Below are 21,495 nucleotides of genomic sequence, written 5' to 3' on the forward strand. Positions count from 1 at the left end.
CTTGGTATGTCTGGAAAAATAAAAATGACATCGATAAAAAAATTGGTTAGACAACATCTGCCGACGAGATTTATTTATTTTGTTGCTGCAACTCCAAATGCTGTGCTATATAAGAAAGGTTGCTTTTCTTTTTGAGACAGCAGCCAGAATATTTTTTTACAATGATTCTATCAAGCATATTCCAACAATAGATGAAATGATATCGAGTGGTGGCTTGTTTTTTTTGCCCTTCATTTCGCTTTTTGCCATTTCTATAGTGAAGAAAAAAATTATCTTACTAAATACCACTAAGTAAATATGGAAATACCATGTGCAAGAAGAAAGGCACTGGATACAATTCATCGAGAGAAAGAGGAATTAGCCCCACTGGCTCCGCTGAAAATTAACGTTTGATGTTTTATATTGTTCAAGACCGTATTGTCTGTTAATTCCTTAGATATTGATAAAGTATCTTTTTCTGACCTTTGAACTTTCAGAAATGCCCGCTACACCCGGACAACAGCGTAAGATATCCACAATTGAGGTAACGTTTACATCAGAAACCACAGGATTATCTGAGGGTACATTTGCACCAAGAACTACTGGCCCGCATGAGAGTACTGTAGCATCAGGAGCCACTGTAGCAAGTAAAAATACTGTTACACCAGAAACAACTTCATCACCTGACATAACTGTTGAATCAGGAACCACTGTACCACCAGAGAGTACCACTACACCAGGAACAACTGTAGCTAGTAAGAGTGCTGTTGAATCAGGAACCACTGTAGCGAGTGTGAGAACTACTGCACCAGAAACCACTTTATCACCTGAAAAAACTGCTGCACCAGGAACCACTGTACCACCGGATAGCACCCCTTCACCACGAACCACCATAGCGAGTAAGAGTACTATTGTACCAGGAACCACTGTAGCAACTGATATTACTATTCCACCAGAAACCACTGTAGCACCTGAGGGTACAGCTGCAAAAGGAAACACTATCTTACGTGAGAGTACATCTCCGCCAAGAACTACTGTATCGACTGAAAGTACTGCTGCACCAGGTATCGCTGTATCGCCTGAAAGTACTGTTTCACCAGGAACTACTGTGGCGTCTCTGAGGACTGCTGGATCAGGAACCACTGTAGCAAGTGAGGGTACTCTTGCACCAGAAACTACTCTATCATCTGATAGAACTGCTGCACCAGGAACCATTGTATCACCCGAGAGTACTGTTGCACCAGGAACAACTGTAGGAGGTAAGAGTATTGCAGCACAGGAAACGACTTCAGCGAGTGCAAATACTGCTCCACCAGGAACCACTGTATTACCTGAAAGTACTGCTGCACCAGGATCCACTGTATTACCTGAAAGTACCGCTGCACCAGGATCCACTGTATTACCTGAAAGTACCGCTGCACCAAGAACCACTGTATTATCTGAAAGTACTGCTGCACCAGGAACTACTGTAGCAACTGAGAGTACTGTTACACGAGGAACCACTGTAGCAAGCGGGGGTACTGATGCACTAGTAACCACTGTATCACCTGAGAGTACTTTAACACCAGGAACTACTGTATTACCTGAGAGTACTGTTGCACCAGGAATCGCTGTAGCAAGTGAGATTACTGTTACACGAGGAACCACTGTAGCAAGTGAGAGTACTGATAGTGAAAGTACTATTGTACCAGTTACCACTGTAGCTAGAGAGAGTACTTTTACACCAGGAACAACATTAGCACCTGAGAGCACTTTTGCACCTGGAACTACTGTAGCAAGTGAGAGTACTGTTATACGAGGAGCCACTGTAGCAAGCGCGAGTACTGATGCACCAGGAACTACTGTATCACCTGAGAGTACTGTTGCACCAGGAATCGCTGCAGCAAGTGAGAGTTCAATTACACCAGGAACCACTGTACTACCTGGTAGTACTGCTGCACCATTAACCACTGGAGCAAGTGAGAGTACTGTTGCACCAGGAACCACTGTATTACCTGAAAGTACTGCTTCACCAGGAACTACTGTAGCAAGTGAGATTACTGTTACACGAGGAACCACTGTAGCAAGCGAGAGTACTGATAGTGAAAGTACTATTGTACCAGTTACCACTGTAGCTAGAGAGAGTACTTTTGCACCAGGAACAAGTGTATCACCTGAGATTACTGTCGCACCAGGACCCACTAAAGCAAGTGAGAGAACAATAACATCAGGAAACACATTAGGAAGCAAGAGTACAATAACACCAGGAACCACTGAATCACCTGAGAGTACTGCGGCACCAGGAACTACTGTATCACGTGAGGGTACTAATACACCTGACAGTTTATTACCGGAAGGTACTACTGCACCTGGAACCACTTTTGCAAATGAGAGTACTGTTGTATCAGGAACTACTATATCACCTGAGAGTACTGTTGCACCAGAATCGACTATAGCAAGTGAAAGTTCTGCCGCACCAGGAACCACTGAATCATCGGAAAGTACTGTTGAACCATTAACCACTGCAGCAAGCGAAAGTACTGTTGCCCCAGGGACAACATTATCACCTGAGAGTACTGTTGCACCTGGAACTACTGTAGCAAGTGAGATAACTGTTACACGAGGAACAACTGTAGCAAGTGATAGTACATTTTCATCAGGAACCACATTAAGAAGCAAGAGTACAATAACACCAGGAAGCACTGTATCACCTAAAAGTACTGCTGCACCAGGAACTACTGTATCGCGTGAGGGTACTAATACACCTGACAGTTTATTAGCGGAAGGTACTACTGCACCTGGAACCACTTTAGGAAATGAGAGTACTGTTGTACCAGGAACAACTATATCACCTGAGAGTACTGTTGAACCAGAATCGACTATAGCAACTGTAATTTCTGCCGCACCAGGAACCACTGAATCATCGGAAAGTACTGTTGAATCATTAACCACTGCAGCAAGCGAAAGTACGGTTGCCCCAGGGACAACATTATCACCTGAGAGTACTGTTGCACCTGGAACTACTGTAACAAGTGAGAGTACTGTTACACGAGGAGCCACTGTAGCAAGCGCGATTACTGATGCACCAGGAACCACTGTATTACCTGAAAGTACTGCTTCACCAGGAACTACTGTAGCAAGTGAGATTACTGTTACACGAGGAAACACTGTAGCAAGCGAGAGTACTGATAGTGAAAGTACTATTGTACCAGTTACCACTGTAGCTAGAGAGAGTACTTTTGCACCAGGAACAACATTAGCACCTGAGAGTACTGCTGCACCTGGAACTACTGTAGCCAGTGAGAGTACTGTTACACGAGGAGCCACTGTAGCAAGCGCGAGTACTGATGCACAAGGAACTACTGTATCACCTGAGAGTACTGTTGCACTAGGAATCGCTGTAGCAAGTGAGAGTTCAATTACACCAGGAACCACTGTACTACCTGAGAGTACTGCTGCACCATTAACCACTGGAGCAAGTGAGAGTACTGTTGCACCAGGAACCACTGTATTACCTGAAAGTACTGTTTCACCAGGAACTACTGTAGCAACTGAGAGTACTGTTACACGAGGAACCACTGTAGCAAGCGAGGGTACTGATGCACTAGTAACCACTGTTTCATCTGAGAGTACTTTAACACCAGGAACTACTGTATTACCTAAGAGTACTGCTTCACCAGGAATTACTGTAGCAAGTGAGAGTACTGTTACACGAGGAACCACTGTAGCAAGCGAGGGTACTAATGCACTAGTAACCACTGTATCACCTGAGAGTACTGTGCCACCAGGAACTACTGTATCACGTGAGGGTACTAATACACCTGACAGTTTATTACCGGAAGGTACAACTGCACCTGGAACCACTTTTGCAAATGAGAGTACTGTTGTATCAGGAACAACTATATCACCTGAGAGTACTGTTGCACAAGAATCGACTATAGCAAGTGAAAGTTCTGCCGCACCAGGAACCACTGAATCATCGGAAAGTACTGTTGAACCATTAACCACTGCAGCAAGCGAAAGTACTGTTGCCCCAGGGACAACATTATCACCTGAGAGTACTGTTGCACCTGGAACTACTGTAGCAAGTGAGATAACTGTTACACGAGGAACAACTGTAGCAAGTGATAGTACATTTTCATCAGGAACCACATTAAGAAGCAAGAGTACAATAACACCAGGAAGCACTGTATCACCTAAAAGTACTGCTGCACCAGGAACTACTGTATCGCGTGAGGGTACTAATACACCTGACAGTTTATTAGCGGAAGGTACTACTGCACCTGGAACCACTTTAGGAAATGAGAGTACTGTTGTACCAGGAACAACTATATCACCTGAGAGTACTGTTGCACCTGGAACTACTGTAACAAGTGAGAGTACTGTTACACGAGGAGCCACTGTAGCAAGCGCGATTACTGATGCACCAGGAACCACTGTATTACCTGAAAGTACTGCTTCACCAGGAACTACTGTAGCAAGTGAGATTACTGTTACACAAGGAAACACTGTAGCAAGCGAGAGTACTGATAGTGAAAGTACTATTGTACCAGTTACCACTGTAGCTAGAGAGAGTACTTTTGCACCAGGAACAACATTAGCACCTGAGAGTACTGCTGCACCTGGAACTACTGTAGCCAGTGAGAGTACTGTTACACGAGGAGCCACTGTAGCAAGCGCGAGTACTGATGCACAAGGAACTACTGTATCACCTGAGAGTACTGTTGCACTAGGAATCGCTGTAGCAAGTGAGAGTTCAATTACACCAGGAACCACTGTACTACCTGAGAGTACTGCTGCACCATTAACCACTGGAGCAAGTGAGAGTACTGTTGCACCAGGAACCACTGTATTACCTGAAAGTACTGTTTCACCAGGAACTACTGTAGCAACTGAGAGTACTGTTACACGAGGAACCACTGTAGCAAGCGAGGGTACTGATGCACTAGTAACCACTGTTTCATCTGAGAGTACTTTAACACCAGGAACTACTGTATTACCTAAGAGTACTGCTTCACCAGGAATTACTGTAGCAAGTGAGAGTACTGTTACACGAGGAACCACTGTAGCAAGCGAGGGTACTGATGCACTAGTAACAACTGTATCACCTGAGAGTACTTTAACACCAGGAACTACTGTATTACCTGAGAGTACTGCTTCACCAGGAATTACTGTGGCAAGTGAGATTACTGTTACACGAGGAACCACTGTAGCAAGCGAGAGTACTGATAGTGAAAGTACTATTGTACCAGTTACCACTGTAGCTAGAGAGAGTACTTTTGCACCAGGAACAAGTGTATCACCTGAGATTACTGTCGCACCAGGACCAACTATAGGAAGTGAGAGTACTGTTACACGAGGAGCCACTGTAGCAAGCGCGAGTACTGATGCACCAGGAACTACTGTATCACCTGAGAGTACTGTTGCACCAGGAATCGCTGCAGCAAGTGAGAGTTCAATTACACCAGGAACCACTGTACTACCTGAGAGTACTGCTGCACCATTAACCACTGGAGCAAGTGAAAGTACTGTTGCCCCGGGGACAACATTATCACCTGAGAGTACTGTTGCACCTGGAACTACTGTAGCAAGTGAGAGTACTGTTACACGAGGAGCCACTGTAGCAAGCGCGATTACTGATGCAGCAGGAACCACTGTATTACCTGAAAGTACTGCTTCACCAGGAACTACTGTAGCAAGTGAGATTACTGTTACACGAGGAACCACTGTAGCAAGCGAGAGTACTGATAGTGAAAGTACTATTGTACCAGTTACCACTGTAGCTAGAGAGAGTACTTTTGCACCAGTAACAACATTAGCATCTGAGAGTACTGCTGCACCTGGAACTACTGTAGCCAGGGAGAGTACTGTTACACGAGCAGCCACTGTAGCAAGCGCGAGTACTGATGCACTAGTAACCACTGTTTCATCTGAGAGTACTTTAACACCAGGAACTACTGTATCACCTGAGAGTACTGTTGCACCAGGAATCGCTGTAGCAAGTGAGAGTTCAATTACACCAGGAACCACTGTACTACCTGAGAGTACTGCTGCACCATTAACCACTGGAGCAAGTGAGAGTACTGTTGCACCAGGAACCACTGTATTACCTGAAAGTACTGTTACACCAGGAACAACTGTATCATCTGAGAGTACTGCTACACCATTAACCAATTTAGCGAGTGAAAGCACTGTTACACTAGAAACCTCTATATCATCTGAGGGTACGTTTGCACCAAGAACCACTTTAGCACATAAGAGTACTGTTGCACCAGGAACTACTGTATCACCTGAGAGTACTGTTCAACCAGAATCGACTATAGCAACTGTAAGTTCTGCCGCACCAGAAACCACTGAATCATCGGAAAGTACTGCTGAATTATTAACCGCTGCAGCAAGTGAAAGTACTGTTGCCTCAGGGACAACATTAGCACCTGAGAGTACTGTTGCACCTGAAACTACTGTAGCAAGTGAAAGTACAGTTACACGAGGAGCCACTGTAGCAAGCGCGAGTACTGATGCACCAGGAACCACTGTATCACCTGAGAGTACTTTTACACCAGGAACAACTGTATCACCTGAGAGTACTGTTGCACAAGAATCGACCATAGCAACTGTAATTTCTGCCGCACCAGAAACCACTGAATCATCGGAAAGTACTGCTGAACCATTAACCACTGCAGCAAGTGAAAGTACTGTTGCCCCGGGGACAACATTATCACCTGAGAGTACTGTTGCACCTGGAACTACTGTAGCAAGTGAGAGTACTGTTACACGAGGAGCCACTGTAGCAAGCGCGATTACTGATGCAGCAGGAACCACTGTATTACCTGAAAGTACTGCTTCACCAGGAACTACTGTAGCAAGTGAGATTACTGTTACACGAGGAACCACTGTAGCAAGCGAGAGTACTGATAGTGAAAGTACTATTGTACCAGTTACCACTGTAGCTAGAGAGAGTACTTTTGCACCAGGAACAACATTAGCATCTGAGAGTACTGCTGCACCTGGAACTACTGTAGCCAGGGAGAGTACTGTTACACGAGCAGCCACTGTAGCAAGCGCGAGTACTGATGCACAAGGAACTACTGTATCACCTGAGAGTACTGTTGCACCAGGAATCGCTGTAGCAAGTGAGAGTTCAATTACACCAGGAACCACTGTACTACCTGAGAGTACTGCTGCACCATTAACCACTGGAGCAAGTGAGAGTACTGTTGCACCAGGAACCACTGTATTACCTGAAAGTACTGTTACACCAGGAACAACTGTATCATCTGAGAGTACTGCTACACCATTAACCAATTTAGCGAGTGAAAGCACTGTTACACTAGAAACCTCTATATCATCTGAGGGTACGTTTGCACCAAGAACCACTTTAGCACATAAGAGTACTGTTGCACCAGGAACTACTGTATCACCTGAGAGTACTGTTCAACCAGAATCGACTATAGCAACTGTAAGTTCTGCCGCACCAGAAACCACTGAATCATCGGAAAGTACTGCTGAATTATTAACCGCTGCAGCAAGTGAAAGTACTGTTGCCTCAGGGACAACATTAGCACCTGAGAGTACTGTTGCACCTGAAACTACTGTAGCAAGTGAAAGTACAGTTACACGAGGAGCCACTGTAGCAAGCGCGAGTACTGATGCACCAGGAACCACTGTATCACCTGAGAGTACTTTTACACCAGGAACAACTGTATCACCTGAGAGTACTGTTGCACCAGGAACCACTGTAGCAAGTGAGAGTACAATTACACAAGGAACCACTGTACTACCTGAGAGTACTGCTGCACCATTAACCACTGGAGTAATTGAGAGTACTGTTGCCCCAGAGACAACATTAGCACCTGAGAGTACTGTTGCACCTGTAACTACTGTAGCAAGTGAGATAACTGTTACACGAGGAACAACTGTAGCAAGTGATAGTACATTTACATCAGATGGGAGTACTATTGTACCAGGACTTACTGTATCACGTAAGAGTACTGTTGCTCCACCAACCACTGTAGCAAGCGAGAGTACTGTTGCTCCACGAACCACTGCATCCCCTGATAGTACTGCTTCACCAGGAACTACTGTAGCAAGTGAGATTACTGTTACACGAGGAACCACTGTAGCAAGCGAGAGTACTGATAGTGAAAGTACTATTGTACCAGTTACCACTGTAGCTAGAGAGAGTACTTTTGCACCAGGAACAAGTGTATCACCTGAGATTACTGTCGCATCAGGACCCACTATAGCAAGTGAGAGTACATTTCCATCAGGAACCACATTAAGAAGCAAGAGTACAATAACACCAGGAAGCACTGTATCACCTAAAAGTACTGCTGCACCAGGAACTACTGTATCGCGTGAGGGTACTAATACACCTGACAGTTTATTACCGGAAGGTACAACTGCACCTGGAACCACTTTTGCAAATGAGAGTACTGTTGTACCAGGAACAACTATATCACCTGAGAGTACTGTTGCACAAGAATCGACCATAGCAACTGTAATTTCTGCCGCACCAGAAACCACTGAATCATCGGAAAGTACTGCTGAACCATTAACCACTGCAGCAAGTGAAAGTACTGTTGCCCCAGGGACAACATTATCACCTGAGAGTACTGTTGCACCTGGAACTACTGTAGCAAGTGAGAGTACTGTTACACGAGGAGCCACTGTAGCAAGCGCGATTACTGATGCAGCAGGAACCACTGTATTACCTGAAAGTACTGCTTCACCAGGAACTACTGTAGCAAGTGAGATTACTGTTACACGAGGAACCACTGTAGCAAGCGAGAGTACTGATAGTGAAAGTACTATTGTACCAGTTACCACTGTAGCTAGAGAGAGTACTTTTGCACCAGGAACAACATTAGCATCTGAGAGTACTGCTGCACCTGGAACTACTGTAGCCAGGGAGAGTACTGTTACACGAGCAGCCACTGTAGCAAGCGCGAGTACTGATGCACAAGGAACTACTGTATCACCTGAGAGTACTGTTGCACCAGGAATCGCTGTAGCAAGTGAGAGTTCAATTACACCAGGAACCACTGTACTACCTGAGAGTACTGCTGCACCATTAACCACTGGAGCAAGTGAGAGTACTGTTGCACCAGGAACCACTGTATTACCTGAAAGTACTGTTACACCAGGAACAACTGTATCATCTGAGAGTACTGCTACACCATTAACCAATTTAGCGAGTGAAAGCACTGTTACACTAGAAACCTCTATATCATCTGAGGGTACGTTTGCACCAAGAACCACTTTAGCACATAAGAGTACTGTTGCACCAGGAACTACTGTATCACCTGAGAGTACTGCTGCACCAGAATCGACTATAGCAAGTGAAAGTTCTGTTGCATTAGGAACCTCTGTATCACCTGAGGGAACTGTTGCACTCGGAACCACTGTAGGGAGTGAGAGTACTATTGCACCAGAAACCACTTTTGCACCTGAGAGTACTTTTAAATCAGGAACCCGTGTAGCGCCTGAGTTAACTTTGACACCAATAACCAGTGTAGCAAATGAGAGTACTGTTGCTGCAGGAACCACCGTATTACCTGATGGCACCTTTGCACCAGGCACCAATGTAGCAGGTGAGAGTACTTTTGCACCAGTAACCAGTGTAGCAAGTGAGAACATTGACGAACCAGAAGCACCTGGAATCACTTTTATATCCACCAACTCTGTTGTTTCAGGAGGAACCCATGCGACGAAGACCTATGCTTCTCCTAAAGTCCCTACTCAATTACCCCCGTTTACTGGTTCCATTGTCACAGGTATTTGCAAAGCAATAAATATTATTGTTTTTTGTCTGTATCTTATTTTCCAACAGATAGATCAAGTTTTTAACGCCTGTTCTTCAATGATCGTTTTTTAATAATTCTCAAGCAAGTGCGCTACCTTGGCCATCAGCAAATTTATTCCATAGAAACTGAAAGGGTCTTATTATTGATGATTTGATGAACTAGATCCTCAAATTATGCATCCTTCTTTTGTATTCTGAAATAGGTCTCAGGGTTATCATGTGTTGCATTGTATGTTGATTGCTATAGTTGACTTGCTATTTTTTATTGTGTGTGTGATTTACTTGACGTTCACTAATATCCATTTTTGATAATGACAGAGGGGAAGCCTTCGCCAAGACCACAACTCAAAACGACTACTACTTCACCTCATCTAACAACTGACTCACCAACTGTTCTGGACCCGGATACTTCTGCTTCAACAGAGTCCAGTAAAGCGCCCTTGACTAAATTAGTGTCTTCTCCCGGGCCAGAGACCACTGCTGTAAGAGAGACCAGTACGGTACTAGAGACCACTGCAGTACTGAAGACCCCTTCTGCACCGGAAACCACTGCTGTACCGGAGACGACTGCTGTACCTATGACCGCTATTGGACCAGAGACCACTGCTGTACCAGGGACCAGTACTGTACCAAAGACCACTGTGGTAGCAGATACCACTTCCGTAGCAGAAACTGCTGCTGAAATAGAGACCACTGCTGTACCAGAGACTACTGCTGTACTGGAGACCACTGCTGTACCTATGTCCAGTACTGGACCAGAGACCACTGCTGCACCAGAGCCCACTGCTGCATCAGAGACAACTGCTGCACCTGAGACCGCCGCTGTACTATGGACCACTGCCGTACCAGTGACCACCTCCGTGCCAGGAACCACTGTGGCAGCAGAGACCACTGTTGTACCAGGAACCACTGCTGCACTTGAAGCCACTGCTGTAACAGGGACCAGTACTCTACCAAAGACCACTGTGGCAGCAGATACCACTTCCGTACCAGAAACCGCTGCTGAAATAGAGACCACTGCTGTACCAGAGACTACTGCTGTACTGGAGACCACTGCTGTACCTATGTTCACTACTGGACCAAAGACCACTGCTTCATCAGAGACCATTGTTGTACAAAAGACCACTGCTGCATTGGAGACCACTGCTGTACCAGAAGAGACAACTGCTGCACCTGAAGCCACTACTGTACCAGGGACCAGTACTGTACCAAAGACCACTATGGCAGCAGAGACCACTTTCGTACCAGAGACCACTGCTGTACCGGAGACTACTGGATCAGAAATCACTGGGGTATCAGAAACCACTGCTGTACCTGAGACCACTTCTGGACCTATGACCACTACTGGACCAGAGACCACTGCTGCACCAGAGACCACTGCTGTACCTGAGACTTCTGCTGCACCTGAGACCGCTGCTGTACCTGAGACCACTGCTGCATCAGAGACCACTGCTGCACCTGAGACCACTGCTGTACCTGAGACCACTGCTGCATCAGAGACCACTGCTGCACCTGAGACCACTGCTGTACTAGGGACCACTGCTGTACCAGGGACCACCTCCGTGCCAGGAACCACTGTGGCAGCAGAGACCACTGTTGTACGAGATACCACTGCTGTGCCAGGAACCACTGCTGCACCTGAAGCCACTGCTGTACCAGGGACCAGTACTCTACCAAAGACCACTGTGGCAGCAGATACCACTTCCGTACCAGAAACCGCTGCTGAAATAGAGACCACTGCTGTACCAGAGACTACTGCTGTACTGGAGACCACTGCTGTACCTATGTTCACTACTGGACCAAAGACCACTGCTTCATCAAAGACCATTGTTGTACAAAAGACCACTGCTGCATTGGAGACCACTGCTGTACCAGAAGAGACAACTGCTGCACCTGAAGCCACTACTGTACCAGGGACCAGTACTGTACCAAAGACCACTATGGCAGCAGAGACCACTTCCGTACCAGAGACCACTGCTGTACCGGAGACTACTGGATCAGAAATCACTGGGGTATCAGAAACCACTGCTGTACCTGAGACCACTTCTGGACCTATGACCACTACTGGACCTGAGACCACTGCTGCACCAGAGACCACTGCTGTACCTGAGACCACTGCTGCACCTGAGACCGCTGCTGTACCTGAGACCACTGCTGCATCAGAGACCACTGCTGCACCTGAGACCACTGCTGTACCTGAGACCACTGCTGCATCAGAGACCACTGCTGCACCTGAGACCACTGCTGTACTAGGGACCACTGCTGTACCAGGGACCACCTCCGTGCCAGGAACCACTGTGGCAGCAGAGACCACTGTTGTACGAGATACCACTGCTGTGCCAGGAACCACTGCTGCACCTGAAGCCACTGCTGTACCAGGGACCAGTACTCTACCAAAGACCACTGTGGCAGCAGATACCACTTCCGTACCAGAAACCGCTGCTGAAATAGAGACCACTGCTGTACCAGAGACTACTGCTGTACTGGAGACCACTGCTGTACCTATGTTCACTACTGCACCAGAGACCACTGCTTCATCAGAGACCATTGTTGTACAAAAGACCACTGTTGCATTGGAGACCACTGCTGTGCCAGAAGAGACCACTGCTGCACCTGAGACCACTACTGAAATAGAGACCACTGCTGTACCGGAGCCTACTGCTATACCTATGTCCACTGCTGGAACAGAGACCACTGCTGCACCAGAGCCCACTGCTGCATCAGAGACCACTGCTGCACCTAAGACCACCGCTGTACTAGGGACCACTGCCGTACCAGGGACCACATCCGTACCAGGCACCACTGTGGCAGCAGAGACCACTGTTATACCAGATACCACTGCTGTACCAGGAACCACTGCTTCACTTGAAGTCACTGCTGTACCAGGGACCAGTACTGTACCAAAGACCACTGCCGCACCTATGTCCACTACCGGACCAGAGACCAATGTGGCATCATATACTACTGTGGCATCAGAGACCACTGCTGTACACAAGACCACTGCTGCACCAGAGACCACTATTGGACCAGAGACCACTGATGTACCAGGAATCACTGCTGCACCAGAGCTCACTGGGACATCAGAGACCACTGCTGCACCTGAGACCACTGCTGTACCAGGGACCAGTACTGTACCAAAGACCACTGTGGCAGCAGAGACCACTTCCGTACCAAAGACCACTGCTGTAATGGAGACCACTGCTGTACCTATGTCCAATACTGGACCAGAGACCACTGCTGCACCAGAGCCCACTGCTGCACCAGAGACCACTGCTGTACCAAAGACTACTGCTGCACCAGAGACCACTAGTGTACCAAAGACTACTGCTGCACCAGAGACCACTAGTGTACCAAAGACTACTGCTGCACCAGAGACCACTAGTGTACCAAAGACTACTGCTGCACCAGAGACCACTGCTGTACCAAAGACTACTGCTGCACCAGAGACCACTGCTGTACCAAAGACTACTGCTGCACCAGAGACCACTAGTGTACCAAAGACTACTGCTGCACCAGAGACCACTAGTGTACTAAAGACTACTGCTGCACCAGAGACCACTAGTGTACCAAAGACTACTGCTGCACCAGAGACCACTAGTGTACCAAAGACTACTGCTGCACCAGAGACCACTACTCTACCAAAGACTACTGCTGCACCAGAGACCACTACTCTACCAAAGACTACTGCTGCACCAGAGACCACTACTCTACCAAAGACTACTGCTGCACCAGAGACCACTGCTGTACCAAAGACTACTGCTGCACCAGAGACCACTAGTGTACCAAAGACTACTGCTGTACCAGGGACCAGTACTGTACCAAAGACAACTGTGGCAGCAGAGACCACTTCCGTACCAAAGACCACTGCTATAATGGAGACCACTGCTGTACCTATGTCCAATACTGGACCAGAGACCACTGCTGCACCAGAGCCCACTGCTGCACCAGAGACCACTGCTGTACCAAAGACTACTGCTGCACCAGAGACCACTGCTGTACCAAAGACTACTGCTGCACCAGAGACCACTAGTGTACCAAAGACTACTGCTGCACCAGAGACCACTAGTGTACCAAAGACTACTGCTGCACCAGAGACCACTACTCTACCAAAGACTACTGCTGCACCAGAGACCACTAGTGTACCAAAGACTACTGCTGCACCAGGGACCACTAGTGTACCAAAGACTACTGCTGCACCAGAGACCACTGCTGTACCAAAGACTACTGCTGCACCAGAGACCACTCCTCTACCAAAGACTACTGCTGCACCAGAGACCACTACTCTACCAAAGGTTACTGCTGCACCAGAGACCACTGCTGTACCAAAGACTACTGCTGCACCAGGGACCACTAGTGTACCAAAGACTACTGCTGCACCAGAGACCACTAGTGTACCAAAGACTACTGCTGCACCAGAGACCACTCCTCTACCAAAGACTACTGCTGCACCAGAGACCACTCCTCTACCAAAGACTACTGCTGCACCAGAGACCACTACTCTACCAAAGACTACTGCTGCACCAGAGACCACTACTCTACCAAAGACTACTGCTGCACCAGAGACCACTACTCTACCAAAGACTACTGCTGCACCAGAGACCACTACTCTACCAAAGACTACTGCTGCACCAGAGACCACTGCTGTACATGAGAGCACTTCTGCACCAGAGATGTCTTCTCGAACAGAAGCATTTCGTTCTACTTCACCAGTCCCTTTAATAACAATAGAATTGACAATCGCTTTGACGAATGAGACTTGGGATCCTGCGCTGTTGACTTCCGGTAGCGAGGCGTATATGCTGCTTTCAAATAGAATTCAGGAAAATGTAAGTGCTGGGCTGGCACATATTTTTCTTATTTTGTAGTGTCTTCATTTTTATAGATTGTAGCGATTTCGCTTTTTCTCCTATAGTTTTTCGTGGGATAAAAATCCCCCAAAGTTGTTCATAAGATAAACATGTGTCTGTGCAGATATTGTGAACTACAAGATTGTGTAAAAAAACAATCAAAATGAAATCTAGCACTGTAGATTCATTTCCCATAGCGGTTGCCCTCAAGACAAACTATTTTTGACATTTGCTTTCCAGGTTGTGGAGTTTGCCAAGGGTTTCTCGTCATTTGCTGGTGTTGACCTGCTAGAGTTCAAGTGAGTATATTCACTTCATTAAATTGTGTTTAATTAATTCCAGTTGATCAAATAATTGATAAAAAATGACTGATTGTTATTCAATTAGTCATTAAATAATTAAATAATATCTTGTGGGCTAATTTGTGAGTATTGCTGTGATCGATAGGTTGTCTGGTGTTTCTAGCCGTGGGAGGGTGCTGGCCAAGGTCAATATCCGTTACCGGTCCTTGAATAGTAATGAGCTTATTGATCTGATGGAGATGATCGAACGTCAGGACGTGATTGGCGAGTTACCCATAAAGCTGATTCACGTCAAGGGGGACAAAGGTATCTAGGCATTACTAACAATATACTAATAGGCACGGTTGGGTTAGGGTAAAGGTTAAAGAGTTATTTTGAAAAGCTCATGAAGCTGTTTAAATTTTGTGAAATAAAGAAAATAATCTCCAAGCTTTGATCGTTATACCCTGCCTTTCAATAATGGGAAAAAGTTAAATAAAAACAGAAGACTGTGTGCATTTCCACTCTCAATATCATACATAGTCGAGACCACTTGTATTTGCAATGGCAAATGGCTTGATTAGAGACAGGGCTCGCTTTGAATACCCTTCTTTTGAATCCTTTCACTCAGTACCAGCTGCACCATTGAACATTCAAGTTCAAAGTGTTGACAAGAGAAGCCTCAAAGTTATATGGGACGCTGTTTCTCCGGAACCACAACATGGAACACTACTTGGTTACAAAATCTACTACGGGAAACAGGACTCGGGAACAAGGAACGTGGTGTCATGTGCTAACTGCAGTTCTATTGGCATCCAAGACCTGCTCCCCTTTACTAGATATCGCGTGCTTGTGTTAGCGTACAGCAACAATGGAAATGGAATCCCTAGCCGCGCCAGCGAAGCGATCACCGGGGAAGGTAAGCATTTAAAAGTTCTCTCAAAAGCCCTCTGGTGCACTGTAAAACCCTTAAGATTTCCCAAAACAAGGTACTACAGGAAAAGAGTATCTGTCAGGTTGTATTATGCTTTTTGTTAATGCAGGCTCTTGGTTGGCTGGAAGGCCTTTGATTGACTAATCCTTACCATTTGACAAGAAAGGGCGTTGATATATTGATACATATACTGTTGATTTGGGGTGTCTTTGATTGACATTTTCTCGTTTGCTGCTAGGGATTGGAGCATTTGAGAGTACCGTGCATCCTGTCACTGTTCCGACATCCACCGTAAGTAACCGAACAGAAAAACACTTTATAGTGTCGAATACTGATCATGTCACTTTTCCCTTATGTGCACTTTACTGAAATTCTAGTGCGCATTGCACAAATAGAAGGACTGGAAATCTCGCATATGTGACTTTTTATGTTTTGCTGGATCAAGAATATTCAAGTCAGATTTTTCATAAAGATTACCTTTTTATAGCGGCTTAAATTTTGAAATTTTGTCGTAGATTATGCTATTATTTAGCCTGGATTTTGAATTTCTTCCGTTTTCACAACTCAGGAAACATTTAGGACTCGTACAACTCAAACCACATCGCCATCAGGATTACCTAGCCCGCTTGGACCCCCTGGTCCGCCTGGCCCTAAGGGAGACAGAGGCCCGCCAGGTGTTTCTACTAGTGGCCAGGGTATGTGCAGAGTAACCATGTAATTATCTGGGTCACAGGAAAATGTCCACTTGCATTCGCTCATGTTTTCATTTCCTTACTTGTTTTTATTTATAAAAGAGACTCCGTGAGAGAATGATTGTTTTTTTTTTTCAGGGGCAAAGGGAGAGAAAGGTGATCGAGGCTTGCCCGGGCCTGCTGTTTTCATAGCAACCAACAGCACAGTCGTCACAGTCAAGGGACAGAAGGTGTGAAAAAAGTAAAATATTTCAACAAAATTTCAAGGGGTTCTATAATATTCTTTTTCAAATTGATGCCCGTTTAGTCTTAAAGATATAGTGAAGAAGATTGATTTGCTTCCCCAAACCTCACGTTCTCGGATTGTAATTTTGTCCTTGCTGTTACTTACCAGGGTGACGCCGGAACCTGTTCCTCCAACTGCTCTCAACAAGTAAGTCCTTGTGTTTGCGAATCTCCCTTTTCGCACAATTGCAGCATTGGAGTGTGTGTTTTCTGTGTGTGAGTGTTCATTGAGAGAGGTTTTCTCGGACAAACTTTTAACCTATCCTAAATGACTAATTCAAACACTCAAGCCCACATAGTGTAAAAGCTGTAATATGCACTTCAGAACCAAACTTCCAAATAAACCCCCAATTTCAACATTCTCCTTAACCATAAAATATAAAACATGTATTATAACTCGTTCCGAAGAGTTTTAGCGAATCATGCTTGTAGAGAATCATGAGAAAATCACAGACAAACGTAATATAAACTAGAAGTTCGTAGGGATCCAATACCTGGGATTATGGAATAAGCTCCATAACTCGTTTTATACCATCTCATATTAAAATATCGTATTTCAGCTGCTCGTCGGTCCTCCTGGTCCCCCTGGTCCTCCCGGGAAGGGGCTAGCCGCCCCCCCCGGACAACAAGGCAGATCTGGTCTTCCTGGAGTCGCCGGTCGGCCAGGTCCGAGTGGTCTTCCTGGTTCACCGGGTCTCCCGGGTTTGCCAGCAACCTATGTCAACATTTCAACTGGGGAGGTTCGTGAATCATGATTTTTTAATTCAAACTAGACTGTGAAAATGAAAACTTAAACTTGTTAGCCATCAGATTTGTCATGCTCCCCTTTAGAATCAATAAATCAAAACAAATCAAATTAAGTCGGCAAAGCATCTTGATACCTGGGCGAAACCCCATGTGTTTTGTTTGTTTCTAGGTTATCCGTGTTTTGAAGGGCGAGCAAGGACCACAAGGACCTCCAGGTCTTAAGGGGATAAAGGTTTGAATGAAAATCCCACCATTCTGTCTTTTTGTAGGGGCGTAACGAGAGAGAGGCTCCTAGGGTCTTGAAGTTTTTTAAGTATATTAAGCTAACACGTTTAGAATGATGGAGAGTAACCACTTCTTCCTTCCCACACCCCATTCCCCATTCTCCTCGAAATATAAAATATACGGGGTCACGATTTTCATTCACCAAGCTATATATAGGCTTTGCAAGGCAAACATTTTCATCGCCTTAACTGAAATCCCTTTGGCATTGTTGACGGTCAAATTTTACGAGACAAAGAAAAAAGTATCTTTTCAGATAATTATTATATCTTGTAAATAACGCCAACCTGGGTCCCTAAAGGCTGTTTCCATCGCCTAACTAGCCCAACTTTGTTATTTTACTTTTCCTTCTGCTCACAAGGGAAACACCGGTGTGAAAGGAAACACAGGGCAAGCTGGTATTCCTGGATCTAAGGTCTGTCAAAAAGTGAAAAAATCATGTTAATTTAATTTTAACGACTTTTTTTAACTTCGATAATCGCTATTTCTATAGGGAGATAAAGGATTTCCTGGAATGGTTGGATTTCCAGGATTAAGAGGAAAGACTGGACTTCCAGGGAAACCCGGAAAGGTTAGCAGTATTGGCACAGTTATAATATATATAATATCAGTTATAATATTACCTTGCCTTCTATCTTTTTAACCCTGTCCTATATTTGTTTAGTCTGTTGAAGGGCTTAAAGGCAAGAAAGGTGAACCTGGCTCTGCTGGCTCGAAGGGGAAAATGGTAACTGTCAAAAATGTGATGGGATGAATAAGGGAGTTACATTTCGATAAAGTGATATTGATGATAACTCAACTTTTTTTCAGGGCTTGCCTGGCCTCCCTGGTTCTAAAGGACAACAAGTAAGGTCTATGTATTTGTGAAATCGTTCTGTTAAGCCTACATGTTTCTTTATAAATACTGCCCTCCAAATACTTATTTCATATCAAAATGAATTATACATTCATTCTAGTTCAAGTCGTTGGGATATTTGATAAACCTTTGTAAACGTTGTTATTACAGCCATCAAATTGTGGTAAATTGCGTTTAAATTTTCTATTTTGCTGTCATCTAGGGAAAACCTGGCCCAACAGGACCCAAAGGCGAGCAGGTAACTCCCACAAAACCAATATTAGTTTTAAGTGCGACGCGCACTGCCGTGCTCAGTTAGCCAATCGCATGCGAGAGTAGATTTGATTGACACAAACTTCATAACTTTGTGACTGAAGGGTTTCTTTGCCTCGCTGGTTTGCTCGCTAAGTTCTTGTTCATACAACATGTTTCTCGGGTCCTCATTGGCCTACTTCTAAAAACTGTCAAAATGGTCACAGAAGCGCTAATCGCACTATAAAAGCTGTTTTTAAGATATCCATTTTCTCATGTAACCATCTTTGTGCCTCTGCTTTCTCTTTCATAATAGCTGTTCTCGTCATCTACCCTTCTCCTCCTTTCTACTCTTCACCTTTTTGCTCTCTCACCTACACTCGTCCCCACCTACGCCGTCCAATCTTATATTCCGTGGATCTTAGTCACCGATCTTTCTATTTGCAGGGTCGAAGTATTTCTGGTCCTCCAGGACCACCTGGAGCGCCTGGTACTTCCTGGAATGACTCGATTGTAAATGGCGGACTAAGTAATAGCCTTCTCGAATCCTTACGTGGCCCACCTGGACCACCTGGACCTGCCAGTACTGTCGCGGGACCTGTGGGAACACGAGGATTTCCTGGACTGAAAGGAGAGAAGGGTGAACCTGCCGAATCAACTAACGTCAATCCGTTCACCAAAGGTAAAACACCATACATATGAAGACTTTCAACTCGCGACTGTTTTAATTTGCTCCAATAAGTGAGCCATGTGGGATGGTGGGGCATTTTGTATGGAATAATTGAAAATGGCTACTCATCAACTCCATTGGTCTTGTTTGATCACTTGGTTAAGTTTCATTTGATCTATTTTTCGCATTAACAATATGATTATGATAACGTGCATTTAATGGACGGGAAGGTCCATAAAAACCATATTGACTATTTTCTCTTATGTTATTTATTATACTCGATAAGGGGAATTATGGTCCATGTTTATAGAATAAAATACTCCTGATCTTTCAGTTACTCGTTTCTGTGTTGAAGGTGTCAAGGGTGAACCTGGTGTTCCAGGATTTCCTGGTCTGAAGGGTGAGATCGGTCTCATAGGTCCACCAGGACTAGCAGGATCCCCAGGACAAACTGGCGCTCCTGGTATACCTGGCAGAAATGGTACGGCAGGACCTCCGGGTTTTCCTGGACTCAAAGGAAGTCCAGGCAAACGTGGCCTTTCTGGTATTGATGGACCCCCGGTAGGTCACGTCTATAAGGAAAAAATATTTAAGTGTTCGCGAACTGCAGCTCTAACCTTAACAGTATCTATTTGTTTGGTTTATTTTTAGGGAAAGGATGGTATCAGGGGAGAGAAGGTATTACTCGAATGATTTATTTATTGTATGCTGTAGATTATCTGGGATTTATTCCTTCGATCTTGCACAATCGATTTTAACGGTTTATGTTCCCTGAGGTTTGATTTGTACACTTTCAGGGTGATGCAGGACCTGTGGGCCCTCGTGGAATTAATGGTATCCAGGGTAGCCAGGTAAGAACCACCCTCAGTTTATAACCTTTTTTTATCTTGGTCTAATGCAATACTTCCATATCATCCATTTAATAGGGTTCTATGGGTCTTATGTAATACCATCTTCATAGGGTGCTATATATATGTCTTATGTAATACCATCTTCATATGGTGCTATATATATGTCTTATGTAATACCATCTTCATAGGGTGCAATATATAGGTGTTATGTAATACCATCTTTGTAGGATTCATTTCTATAGGTCCCATGTAATACCATCTTCATAGGGCTCATTTCTATAGGTCCCATGTAATACCATCTTCATAGGGTTCTATAGGTCCCATGTAATACCATCTTCATGAGGTTCTATAGGTCTTATGTAATACCATCTTCATAGGGTTCTATAGGTCCCATGTAATACCATCTTCATGAGGTTCTATAGGTCTTATGTAATACCATCTTCATAAGGTTCTATAGGTCCCATGTAATACCATCTTCATGAGGTTCTATAAGACTTATGTAAAACCCTCTTCTTAGGGTTCCATAGGTCCCATGTAATACCATCTTCATAGGGTTCTATAGGTCTTATGTAATATCATCTTCATAGGGTTCTATAGGTCGTATGTAATACCCTCTTTATAGGGTTCTATAGGTCCCATGTAATACCATCTTCATGAGGTTCTATAGGTCTTATGTAATACCATCTTCATAGGGTTCTATAGGGCCCATGTAATACCATCTTCATAGGGTTCTATAGGTCCCATGTAATACCATCTTTATAGCGTGCTATATGTCCCATGTAATACCATCTTTATAGGGTGCTATAGGTCCCATGTAATACCATCTTCATAAGGTTCTATAAGTCCCAAGTATTACCATCTTCATAGGGTTCTATAGGTCCCATGTAATACCATCTTCATAGGGTTCTATAGGTCTTATGTAATACCATCTTCATAGGGTTCTATAGGTCCCATGTAATACCATCTTCATGAGGTTCTATAGGGCCCATGTAATACCATCTTCATAGGGTTCTATAGGTCTTATGTAATACCATCTTTATAGCGTGCTATATGTCC

The 21,495-nt window shown here is 44.9% G+C and overlaps 1 protein-coding gene across 1 annotated transcript in view; it reads left to right on the forward strand.

Annotated features, from left to right (window-relative positions):
- Window positions 1–21,495, forward strand: part of LOC5514364 (mucin-19) — a 59,334-nt gene that overhangs the window by 24,200 nt on the left and 13,639 nt on the right. Inside the window, exons 18-38 of the mRNA XM_048720504.1 lie at window positions 477–9,551; window positions 9,654–9,734; window positions 10,082–14,589; window positions 14,851–14,909; window positions 15,058–15,218; window positions 15,523–15,810; window positions 16,064–16,116; window positions 16,394–16,520; window positions 16,656–16,747; window positions 16,912–16,950; window positions 17,363–17,542; window positions 17,719–17,781; window positions 18,193–18,246; window positions 18,325–18,402; window positions 18,496–18,558; window positions 18,642–18,677; window positions 18,890–18,925; window positions 19,366–19,600; window positions 19,944–20,149; window positions 20,240–20,266; window positions 20,386–20,439. Coding sequence (XP_048576461.1) covers window positions 477–9,551; window positions 9,654–9,734; window positions 10,082–14,589; window positions 14,851–14,909; window positions 15,058–15,218; window positions 15,523–15,810; window positions 16,064–16,116; window positions 16,394–16,520; window positions 16,656–16,747; window positions 16,912–16,950; window positions 17,363–17,542; window positions 17,719–17,781; window positions 18,193–18,246; window positions 18,325–18,402; window positions 18,496–18,558; window positions 18,642–18,677; window positions 18,890–18,925; window positions 19,366–19,600; window positions 19,944–20,149; window positions 20,240–20,266; window positions 20,386–20,439 — 15,515 coding nt within the window. The remainder of the gene's footprint in view (window positions 1–476; window positions 9,552–9,653; window positions 9,735–10,081; window positions 14,590–14,850; window positions 14,910–15,057; window positions 15,219–15,522; window positions 15,811–16,063; window positions 16,117–16,393; window positions 16,521–16,655; window positions 16,748–16,911; window positions 16,951–17,362; window positions 17,543–17,718; window positions 17,782–18,192; window positions 18,247–18,324; window positions 18,403–18,495; window positions 18,559–18,641; window positions 18,678–18,889; window positions 18,926–19,365; window positions 19,601–19,943; window positions 20,150–20,239; window positions 20,267–20,385; window positions 20,440–21,495) is intronic.

This window comes from Nematostella vectensis, chromosome 2 (assembly GCF_932526225.1).
Source record: "Nematostella vectensis chromosome 2, jaNemVect1.1, whole genome shotgun sequence".
Classification (NCBI taxonomy): domain Eukaryota; kingdom Metazoa; phylum Cnidaria; class Anthozoa; order Actiniaria; family Edwardsiidae; genus Nematostella; species Nematostella vectensis.